The sequence below is a fragment of the Labrus mixtus genome, chromosome 1, assembly GCF_963584025.1.
Source record: "Labrus mixtus chromosome 1, fLabMix1.1, whole genome shotgun sequence".
NCBI classification, from domain to species: Eukaryota; Metazoa; Chordata; class Actinopteri; order Labriformes; family Labridae; genus Labrus; species Labrus mixtus.
Genome location: NC_083612.1, coordinates 12,629,069 through 12,641,368, shown reverse-complemented (window position 1 = coordinate 12,641,368; position 12,300 = coordinate 12,629,069). Strand labels below are relative to the sequence as shown.

The window sequence follows — 12,300 nt, the reverse complement described above, 5'->3', positions numbered from 1 at the left end:
TAAGAATCTCATTAACATGCATTGTATTCAGTCTCTTCGTTGGGCCTCTTCAAGCAGAACCTGGCATCTTTTATTTTTACCTGCAAGGCAACATGATCTTCTTTTGCACCCCCCCCCCCCCCCCCCCCCCCCCGACATCTGCCATCTCGCCTTCCCCTCTGAATTTCCAAGTCAATTAAACAGGTTTTTATGATTACAGAGAAAAACGGAGAAAAGCAACACGCATAGCAAGTCAGGACTGATAGTGTAATAAGAAAAACGGAATAATTGAACGCTCTTGACAGAAATTTAATTTGTAGAAGTCGACTCTGCTCTGGAGGAGGAGCGCACATGTTGCCCTCTACGTGCATTCCGGCGTTTGTGCATCAGTGCGACAGTAGGGGAGCGTTAATTAACACTTCTACCACGCTGGGATACCCCCCACCTATCTCTTTAAACACACAGACTCAAAAAAAGATGGAAGAATCCTGCCAGTAGAAATGCTGCATTCATCTTTCTCCCTGCAGGGTTAACCTGACCGCACACACCCACAGACCCCCTCTCTTTCCGACACCTCCTTCTATTATTCACGTGTTTATTTTTTCCCAATGTGTCAATCTTCACTGCGTCACCTGTACTCCGAGGGAGGCTAGTTTTCTTTGCGTGGGCTCTCCGGTCAGGAGGAAGGACGGAGAGGTGAGAGAGAATCTGGCAAACAGAACATTAAATCCTGCAGAGTTACGTTAACACAAACGCCCATGCCAAGATGTATGAGAAGGTGTGAAGCTACCTTGCTAAACCACGAGGTCACCTTTACAGCTGCTGGTCCAAAAAGCACATAGACCCACATGTACTAAACAAAGCTTTTTCTTTCCCCCCCCCCCCCCCCCCCCTCAGAGCATAATGCTTCGGTGGCAGCCCCCGCCCGTCAGCGGCCAGAACGGGGAGATCACAGGCTACAAGATCCGATACAGGAAAGTATCCCGGAGGAGCGACGTAACCGAGATCACAGGAGGCACCCAGCTCTTCAAGCTCATTGACGGTAATGGCCACTAACGCATAAGCAAAAAATCAGGATGACCATCAACTTCAGAATAGAACTACCGGCTGTGTCTTTAACCTTAGATGTTATGTGTGAAGATGTAAAGCTTCTTTTGTCACAGACCGATTGAGTGTCAGCTTTAGGAGATTCCATTCCCATCAACCAGCGCTGTTTTCTTTCACTGCAGTCTCTCAGTGCGGCTCTCCTGCAATGTGTGTTTCTATATTAAGTATTCTAAACACTTCAGATCTTTGAGTTTACAGCCAATGCCGGTGTAGATCTAGGGAAGATAGACAAACATTGTAAAACCAGTACAACAAATACATTTAAACCTGCTCGTAAATCCAAACTTGTGGGCACCTTTTACTTCAGTACGGATTCTTTTTGGTTCTACCTTTCAGTAAACTCCAATCCTCCAGTGGTAAATTTGTCTAACATGTAGGTCTGAAGGTTTGGTGGTAAATCTTGAAAGCTGCTCAGTAGTACAGAGAGCATTGATAATATATCCTTCTTAAAGCTGCAGGAAATGTTGTTGTTTACATACTGAATGGGTAAATGTGAAGTGAGAGGCCTGAGAAACGCAAAGAAAGAGAAGGTGAAAATCACATGAAGTTTATCTACTGTATAAACCACATTTAACGCGCAACACCAGTGTTGACCAAAGTGCTCGACTAGCTGAAAACACAACATAAAAGAACAGACATGATGAAAAATAAAAACACAAAACATCAACTGTCATTAAAAGTCAACGCAGAGAGGTGGGTGTAAAGCAGTTATTTAAAAACTTTGAAGGGTCGGGGCAGTTCACTTTAACACATAGACTACTGCACAGTTTAGGAGCAGCCATCCCAAAGGATCCGTCACTTCAGAATTCTGAGCCTGGATCTTTGAACATCTAACAGCGTCTGATACGTTGACCTGGATTCTCTGGCTTGAGCAGAAAGACAAGTGTGCAGTGCGAGCCCATTTAAAGTTTTATCTGATAAACATGTTAGAAAGGCAATAATAAGATTACTAATATGCTACTACACTGGTGTTATAACACTGCTCTTTAAAATATAGTTAAACTCAGAAGCCTGCTCTCCCTCTAAAATGTTTTTCAAGCTCTCCACTTCAATGGTTTTTATGCAAAGTGTGAACACAGCCGTCAACATAGTTGAAGCACTGTAAGGCATGTGTTCCCTTGACTCCAAACAAAGCTTGTCTGCCGCAGCTTTTTATTCCATTCAACGGACTGTCTCTAACTTTCCTGTGATGGATTGCGATGTGATGGTTGAGCATCATTTAAAAATGATGGATACTTTTTTTCTTTCTGAGGGAATACCAAATCCTAATGTTCCCTTTTGATGCTTTCCTGAATCTTACATTGAAACTTGAATCAGACTCTTTATCTCTGCTGGATGTATCTAATGTACTCTCAGCTATGTCTGCCATGCTGCAGTATTTAACGTCTTGATCTTCTGACTGAAAGCGCTTCTTAAGTTCTTGTTTGGTCTCAGTCTTTCTCTTAATTAAGTCAACATGTGAACTTCATCTGAACACTTTGAGATGGAGTTGCATGTCTTACTGTACCCTTGCATTACCCGCTGATTCCACCAAAATATGCACAATATCACCAAAGACACACAGCGATGGTTATTAATATTAGATGTTGTCTCAGCAACTTTCAAGTGGCCCGGCCTCACGCTGTGTGTTACATCAAAGAGAATATACACTTAAAAGTTGATATTTGAGAAGATTCTGGGGGGGGGGGGGGGTGAAACAGAGGCGTGTTTGTTGGTTCAAAAGCATTTAGAAGGAGATGTTGTAGCCTCGGAGGCACACATAGTTAGGCAGTCTTCAGAAGCTACCCCCAAGGGTGGCCCAGAATAGTGGGTACATAGGAAAAAAAAGACTACAGGATTAGTGCATGTAGAACGTAAATGGGACAATATGACGATGATGAAAATTTTTACAGCAATTTAAAACAGCAACACATCATTTGTCAGCGGGCGTTCCCCTCTTTTATGAATACCAAAGTCGGCACCCAGCAGTGAAACGGCTCGTTCTGGAGAAGACATAGCCTTCAAATATGAACAAAGCCAGACTCCCGAAAGTTTTTTTTTTTTTTCTGGTCTGATCACATTTCTTGCTAGCTGCTCTCGTACTTTTTCCTCTAAACAAATACGTAATCAGTGGTGAAGTGTAAATCTCAATTACTCTCATGCTATTGGACGTAAAAGAAAAATAATTGCACACTTGAAACCTTCACTTGGTCCTCCCCTCGAGGTACAATCATGGATTTGTTTTCCTTAATTGTGCAGGGAAGTATCAGGCAGCTGTTTAAGATATTTGTGCTTTTTGAAATATTTATTGCGGCTGCAACTCGAACCCAAATCAGCCAAGAGCATCGGTAAACTGAATTTTTTGAATGTGAGAGGCTCTATTGAGTGATTTTACTGCTGTTTAAGATTCAGATCAGCCACAGCTCAGTCTCTGTAGCTTTACATCTGAGCTGCATGTGTCTGCTGTGTTAGGTCTGGAGCGTGGGACAGAGTACTCCTGTCGGGTGTCGGCCATGACTGTGAACGGCACAGGACCTGCCACCGACTGGACCACAGCGGAGACGTTTGAGAGCGACCTGGATGGTAAAAACACCTGATTACTCAATCCGTACAGAGCATTTTTTTAAAGACAATTCAATGTTGTGGAAGTAGTGAAAGATTATCATAATCTAAAACCCAAAGAATCACACTTAATCGCAAGAGAGTATCAGTAGGTATTTAAGTGCATCTTAAGAGCATCAACAGATCTCAATTTTTCCCTGTGTTTCTTCTGCACCAGAATCCCGCGTACCCGACCAGCCCAGCTCTCTGCACGTCCGGCCGCTGGTCAACAGCATCGTGGTGAGCTGGACGCCGCCGGAGAACCAGGACATTGTGGTGCGAGGTTACTCCATCGGCTATGGCATCGGCAGTCCTCACGCTCAGACCATCAAAGTGGACTACAAGCAGCGCTACTTCACCATCGATAACCTCGGTAAGAACAAACCCGTTAGCTACTCTGTTTATCACTGTGTGACCCTGTGTTTACAGTGCTTCTGTTTTAAATGGCTATTGGTGTGATAACTCGGATATTTCCCGTCCACATAATTGCAAAGATAATCTGACTTGATGATTTAAATGCCACGACTGATGACATATTGATGAGACCCCATGTGGTTGATGCAGGATTTCTTAAACTGTCAGCATTTAAAACATTAATCTTGTGCTCCTTCTTCTAAATATAATTTCATTTTTTTTTTCTGACACTGAAACTGTACATTTGGGGCATAAAATCCCCTCATTTTAATAACAAATTACCAAACACACACACACACACAACGGGAAGCGATTCATCTGTACCTCATAGTGAGTATTTACAGAATTAATGAGTTCCTCTCCGCCACACGCCTCAGCCGCTAATTGCACAGATTACCCTAATGGGGACACTATAATTAAAGGTCAAAAAAGGCTTAAATAAAACAAACTTGTGGTGGTGATTTTAACGCTTGCTGTCACCAAAGCAAATGAAACATCAAAACAAAGGTCTGCCTCACTAAAACGTTCTACATGAGTGCAACTTCTTCTGTCCATTGAAACCAACCATTGAAAAACACTGACACCAATTATGTTCCACCCTTAAGTCATACATTTTGGAGATCAGAGAATTCTCTCAAGAAAGCTCAAGAAAGCGTTGTTGTGATGGACCTTTTATGGAGTAGGAATAGTGATTTGACTTTATTGGAAATTAAGCAAAACAATTTCAGAATGAGCTGAGAATTCAATACTTTTTGTCCATTTTGATCCATATCGTAGGTCAAACTTTGTCTATATGTTTAATAAACGGTCAAATGTAAGCTGGCCACTTTAGTTTTGTTAGTATTATTATTATTATTATTATTTAGTGTCTATTTTAGTCTTTGGTCTATTTGAATTAATAATGGTGTCTTGTAAGCCTGTTCAGGGCAGAGCATGTTGTTTATGCATGACACAATAAAATCATCCTCTTCGTCATCATCATGTATCGACATCACTAATCCTTCAGAAATCAAAGCTCTCGCAAAGGGCCGAGAGGGGGTTTATGGAAAATTGAAAACAAAATAATAATGAGGGAATAGAGACATTTTGGGGAGGAATAGTTGTCAAATATCTTCATGCTCATAACTGACTCCTTCATTATAATCACAGTCGGAGGAATGACAGTATTCAAATACTCACTCTGACTAATATCACAATTATGAGTCAAGAGTCTCTAGAGTTTTGCCTTGATTAGATGGCTGCATTAATCTCTCTCTTTCTGCACTCTGTCATAACCTCTCTCTCTCTCTCTCTCTCTCTCTCTCTCTCTGTCTCTCTCTCTGTCTCTCTCTCTCGCTGTCTCTCTCGCTGTCTCTCTCTCGCTCTCTGTCTATCTGTCTCTCTCTCTCTCTCTCTCTCTCGCTGTCTCTCTCTCTGTCTGTCTGTCTCTCTCTGTCTCTCTGTCTCTCTCTCTCGCTGTCTCTCTCTCGCTCTCTGTCTCTCTGTCTCTCTCTCGCTGTCTCTCTCTCTGTCTGTCTGTCTCTCTCTCTCTCTCTGTCTCTCTCTCTCTCTCTCTCTCTCTCAGATGCCAGCTCCCACTATGTGATCACACTGAAGGCCTACAATAACGTGGGCGAGGGGATTCCTGTGTATGAGAGCGCCATCACCAGACCTCAGTCAGGTACAAACTACACTCATCTCAATCTCACATAAACACACTCACTATTTCGCTGAAATATTCCAATAGTTGTGTTTTCCTGTTAACTGTCTATTCTTCAGCTCGTACACAACAGAAGCAACGCACAGAATGTATAATCGGACGCTCTCACATTGTTAGATTGTTGTCACTGAGCCAAAGAAGAAAAAAAGGACTTGGACTGACATTTGTCTTTGTCCCCTCTAACCTGGGTTCATTATCAGACAGAGTGTGTCTGGACTCCAAATTACCAAAGAGATATCGGGTCATCAGGGTGTCTCAGTGCTCTAATTAACTCTGCGCTTTATGGCCCCCAGTAGTTTTGAGCTTCTTTTTAATCAGATGTGCTAAAGCCTTGAATTTTGCCCTTAGATTACAAGTTGTTCATCATATTAAAATTGTAGGTCAAAAGATTGCCATTTGCTGATGGAAGAGATTAACAACCGTGAAGAATGTCCTGAAATATAATTGAAGAATACTATTTACAAAAGGGTAGCTGCTTTGGGCTCTCTGCGCTACATTTTACACCGGGTGAACGATAGTCAAGGTAAAAAAAAAAAGACAAAAAAAGCTTTTAGGCACTGGATTATTCTATGTATTCTATCATAGCTTACATTTCTGCTTCATGTTGTTAAACAAGTCCACAGGAGAGGCATTGGTTTCTTGATAAATCTAATATTAGCTAGCTAAAGGCTATGTGTGCTAGCTAAAAGAAATGTTTGCTGTTAATAGGTTGAATGTTAACATTAGCTGTTCTGATTTAGTCTGTACCTGGTGAGTTATTTAACATGTTGTTTCCCCTTGTAGTAAGGCCCTCTGTCTCAACAGAGTGTTTTCTGTTGCTGATCAATGGAAACACATCGATGAAGTATGGCTGTATGACATTATAATAGTATTGGAGCTTCGCAGGCTGAGTTTGACATCAGAGAAAAATGACACTCATGTTAATAAGGTCGAGAGCTTAGCTACTTCTTGCCTGAAACACAATCAAACATTATTTATCGATCGATATCTTGGCCTTCAGTTTAAGTTGGACTCAACTCTGTCGCCTGTGATGGAGTTGAATCTGTCGTCTTTCATTCGGACGATACACAAATCTTTAAGCCTGAGATCAGCACCTCATTAACAATTAGAAGTAGAAGTTAAGTCTCAGTGCCAGAGCCTGACAAATGATCTTTAAAATGTGAAACACTGCCAGCTACGACTGCGTGTTAGCTGAGTTCACTCAGTTTATGTGACAGTGTCAGAAGACAACCAGCCCCTGCTCCCTGGGGTTCGCAGAATGTGGGCTTCTCCCACCTCCTCTCCTCCTTCCATCCAGCCTCCCCGCTCAGCCTTGATCACCCTGGTTTGTCTCTGCCGCGGCACCAGTTCACTGTGAGCCGGGGAGGGTTTGGGATGCTGGATGACATGAGTCACATCAACATGCTTCGAGGGGGGGTGGCAGTCTTAGCGAATGCACACTGTCACACAGTACAGTTCTCTCTATGAAGCTCTCTCTTCCTCACATCCTCTCTCACGCACACTCGCAGAGCGCTGCATGCATGTAGACCCCCCGTGGTGGCATTGGCAACCCTTCGTCAGATCCAAACTCTTCCTCTCAAAGCAGAACCAAAGCCCACCATCGTCTGCTGCTGAATCCTCTGGGGCGCGTTCCGTTCCTGCCAGTTTGTTCAAGTCGGTATTAAAAAGACGAGCTGACCTACATATTACTTATACTTTGGAAGAAAAAAAAAACTTAGGATAAACTTGGTGAACTTAGGCAGGGGGAGTGCTAAGTTAAATATGCAATAATAAAATGACGTCCTCACTAAGAATGTGACAAATAAAAGATTGCATTCCCTTCTGTTATAAAAAAAAAAAAAATCTATCAAGGGCAAGTCAGCCTCTTTTCTTCAGTGCATTCTATTGTAAACACTGAAGGCTGTAGTCATCCAGGCTTGAGGAGAGGAAAGCAGCTTGCATGCCACTCCAAGAACCTCAGAGCCTCTCCAAAACCACATGAATGCTTGATCTTCTTCACACACAAACACACACCTTCACACACACACACACTCTCTGATTCAGTCTTGGGAATATAACGAGAGCAGCTCTGCACAAAGAGGTGTCAAATGGAGCGAGGCGGAGAGGAGAGGACCAACAAGTGGTCAAGGAGGGGTGTCATCGCGGTTCACTGACCAAGGCTTCTTTTTTTTTTTTCCTCTCCTCATCTCAACCAAACTAAGGACAGAAAAACCAGAAGCCACAAGGCCATCTTGAAGTGCTTAGTCCTCAGTGTGCTGACCAGCAGCTGCTTGTTTGAGCCCCTATTTTCCTCCCATAGAGACACACACACACACACACACACACACACACACACAGATTCTCACTGGGATTTATGAGGTGTAATGGGCAGGTGACTTACACACAAACACACTGAAGTGTTGTCATGCCGGCACACATACACACAGTCACTTTTATACCAACGGACTGTTAAGCAACAGGTTGTTGTTATGCAAAAATACAATAAAATCAAGTGCTGGACTTACCTCTGTATTATAAGTGAATAATATCACCTAATCTTAACAATTAAATCCATGACTTACTTGCTCATGTGAAATATTATTAGTAGCTTTAAAAATGATTCCATCTCTCTTCTTCTTATCCGTCTGTCTTAACATTCAAAGTACTGTCAGAAACAGCCAGCAGGACTAAAACTCTCATAGTTAATGACTCAACTGATTGTTTTAATTAAATGTATAAAGTGAGTTTGTTTGTGTCTTTGTAACTGCTTTAGCCCAAAACAATCCCACAACAAACTGTTATTTAGGACTTAAAATGGATTTCTTAATAAAATAAAAATACGTAGAAAAAAATCTAGGAACACAATATGTTGACACGTTCATTGTACATTTCTCCGTTGTGGGATGAACCGATATTTATTTTATCTATCTCATCTTATTCTGAGACTTGGAAGATTTTTATATCACTGACATTCACCAATGTCAAAACGCTATAATCAACACATTCAAACTTTAATGCCGCTTCATTTTCTTTTAGAGTTATCATTTGATGTTAATGCTTACCTCCTTTTAAGAATATTCCGAAAAATGATTTTCTAAGTGGTAAAAAGTGTTTTACAAACGTGCACAGAATCGTGAAAACATAAATATTCACAAAGAGATGGCATAGGACATGAGTGTCAATTCCAGTCTAAAAGTCACAAACACAAAAACAAATGAGTGGGCTTTCAATCTGGATCCAGGAGAGCGGATCTTTGTTATGTGCTGTAAAATACATGCAACTTAGAAGCAACACAAAAGCAACTCAATTAAGTGGAGAGAAGAGGACACGAGATAGTTTAGGATCATTAAAACAGTTACTTTACTCGAACTGTGAGGGACATTTGTCAGTCAAAAAACGAGAACTAGCAAAGTGGGAAAGCTCTTTCACCTCTTCTCTTTCCTTGAGAGAAGCGAGCTCACACCTATCCATCCTCAGCAACCGTGGCCCTCTTCTCTTCTCTGCCTGCAGGTTCTTTCTCTCAAAGCCTTTGTGTACTGTCTACAGTTTTTCAAGGACATAGTTCCCCTTGTCAGTATTACTCTGCAAAGATGTTGTGAAATGTTCCAGTGCATACGGTGTCCCTCTGTTTATCCACTTTGCATTCAAATGTTGTGAAAGGCTCCATGATGTAAACCTTTCTGAACACATTTCAGTGTTGCCACTTTCTGAAAAGATTGGGTCAACACTTGAATGTGAAAGTTTAAAAAGTTGGCTGGAGGGTTGTGGGTTTCTCTTCACACTCTATTTTTCCATTTGCTGTAGTCTTTCCTTATGAATAGTGTATCTCCTGCTCCTCTCTCTTCAGTAGCTATAGAGCGATCAACACTGTACAGTAGCATCTATAGAAACCAGGTCTTTAGATTTGTCTTGTTGTAGATGTCAGTGTCTGTTTTTCTAATAGAATCTTCTCTCTTTTTCTCTTCATCTCTCCCAATCCCATCCTTGTTGCAATTACTTTTTTTTCTCCATTCCTTGTAATTGTCCCTCCTTTTTAACTCATTAACCTGATTTTCTCCTTGTCGTTCCTCCCTGCATCCTGTTTTTTTTTTGTATTCCTCCACGCTTCTCTTTGTTTTAATTTGTGTCCATGCATGCTGGTTAACTGCGTCGTGCGCAGACACCATAGACCCCGATGTTGACCTGTACGAACTCTTCCATGCTCCATACACCCCAGTACCAGACCCCTCTCCCATGATGCCTCCCGTGGGTGTACAGGCCTCCGTGCTGAGCCACGACACCATCAAGGTAACCTGGGCTGACAACTCGCTACCCAAGAATCAGAAGATCACAGACAACCGGTTCTACACAGTGCGCTGGAAGACCAACATCCCTGCCAACACTAAAGTGAAGGTAAATTGATTATCTGATTTTTTTTCTTCAAGCATGGAGCTACACTTAGAACATTTATGGTATCCTCATTTTTTCTTACTGTAAGCAGGATTCTAGAAAAAAAGCTCCAGTCTCATTTTAAAACGTTCTCTGCTTTCTTTGGTCTTTACATCAGCACTTTAAAGCTCAACAAACTCGTTTTCAATTTGGTGAAATTCACTTAAGTACAGCTCACATCATGCTGATCGACTTTTCATGACAACACACTTTAACACAGAAAACTGTCCACGTGTTTCAGTGCAGTGGGGCTTTGTGCGCCACTTCATATAAACATTAACCAGGAAGATGTATCGATGCTCCGAAAATAAAAGAGTTATGTCATTTCATGGTACAAAATAAGGATTCCAGCAGCAGCTCCAAAGCACAGAGGCCTGATATCTGTGACAGAGCAATAATCGATTTTCATTCAACTTTTAAAGCACTGCAAAGAGAAGAAGTCTCTCAGCAGTATTTACAGCAGTATTTAACTTTTCATAAACTATAGTGTTTTAGCCTTATATCAAATATCTAAGACCGTATCACTGCAATACCTGCAGGCAACTTGTCTAAATTTGAATCCGGTTGACTCACAGACTCGAGCACTTAATTGATCAATAGTTAAGTCTTTGAAAAAACGAATAACTTTTCCAAATGTCTTCAGTTGTTGAATATTTCTTATTCACAGGAATATATAATTTAAAAAGGAGAAGTTTTTGAGATTAGAGAGTTCTGATCCATTATTTGTTTATTAATTTCTGTTAATCAAGCCCATTTGTAGAGTTCATGTTGTAGTGAATTCATCGAGTGCAGCTTTGTAATGTTGCACAGATTTTCCGGGATTCATTTGTCACACAGATTCAAATCCAGTGTCACCGCGTGTGAAGTCGTGCGCATAAGTGAAATTTATGTAGAAGAGTTTCAATATTTGTACTGAGTCACACTGAGATGAGTCTGACACAAGGTGTTTGAGATTCATCTTTGGATTCTTGAATTCCTAATTCTCAATTACCGTTAGTTATCTCAGACTGCTGGATGCCAGTGTGTATGAGGTGTGTGTGTGTATGTGTGTGTGTGTGTGTATGAGTGTGTGTGTGTGTGTTCATGGTTGTATGCATGTGTGCAAACCTGTGACCGAGCAGAGCTCAGATAAAGGCCTGCGTTTACTGATAAATTATTCAACAAGGACAAGGACAAGACAAACTGAGAAGTAGAAAAAGAGGGAGTCGATCTGACAGTGCATTCTTCACACAGACGTAGAAACACACACACACACACACACACACACACACACACTTGTAGTCATGTCTTGCTGCTATGAGTGGATGCTTAAATTGGTTAGATTCTCACACTGTGACAGTAATTAAAGACTTCCATGGGCTCATTATGTTTCTGTCCCATTAACCAAATTCAATATATTAACAAGTCTATTAGAGGGGTCTTTTCTCCTGTGTTTTTTTTTATCAGTGGAGTGTGGACTCTTCCTCAGACTTTACACAGGTACTGCTCTCCTTCAGGCCGGTCTAACCAGCACTGATGGACCCGAACGCTGCTGTTCTTCACGTCTTCTTTCAGAGAGATTCTAGCCAGACGAGCTTTTACATTATTGAAGAGACAGCTGCTCTTGAACTGGCAGCGTGTTTTTAAACGGACAGTGTTTTCTTGTCCTATCCCACTGCCCTCTGTTTGACAGCCCCCTCCGGAGAACTTGCACTTCTGTCGTAGCACGCAACAGTATAGAAAAGGCTGTTAGGGACCTGACTAACCTGACTCAATGTTGCTGCGACTAAGCGGGCTGAAACTTTGCCTTCTTTCTCTCCCGACCGTTTAAGGACGCAGATTTAAAGACAAGTGGTTAACTCGGGATGTGCTGACTGATTCAGTTTTTACCGCACTAGAAATGTCAAAAATATGCCAAGAGGTGTTGCATTTCGTGTATGATTGTGCTGTTTTGGGTTTCACAGCTTATAAATAATGGCTACGTTCGTCTTACGGTTGCGTTATATTTCCCACCAATCACGACAGAGCATCACAAAATGCAAAAGGTTCTACTTCCGCTTAGTGGTCAGTGTGTGTAATGTCTCCTAAACTCTTTTCAAGTGTCTCTCTTTTTTAAGGGATTCGCTGATTTTTAT

At 41.7% G+C, this 12,300-nt stretch overlaps 1 protein-coding gene across 18 annotated transcripts in view; it reads left to right on the top strand.

The window, feature by feature from the left end:
* neo1a (neogenin 1a) overlaps positions 1-12,300 on the top strand; it is a 167,340-nt gene that overhangs the window by 144,494 nt on the left and 10,546 nt on the right. For 15 of the 18 annotated variants that reach the window (XM_061030615.1, XM_061030568.1, XM_061030524.1 and 12 more), the window contains exons 13-17: positions 877-1,021; positions 3,538-3,648; positions 3,845-4,039; positions 5,645-5,740; positions 9,918-10,150. In XM_061030615.1, coding sequence (XP_060886598.1) covers positions 877-1,021; positions 3,538-3,648; positions 3,845-4,039; positions 5,645-5,740; positions 9,918-10,150 — 780 coding nt within the window. The remainder of the gene's footprint in view (positions 1-876; positions 1,022-3,537; positions 3,649-3,844; positions 4,040-5,644; positions 5,741-9,917; positions 10,151-12,300) is intronic. The other 3 variants (XM_061030579.1, XM_061030532.1, XM_061030713.1) reach the window with 1 other exon arrangement.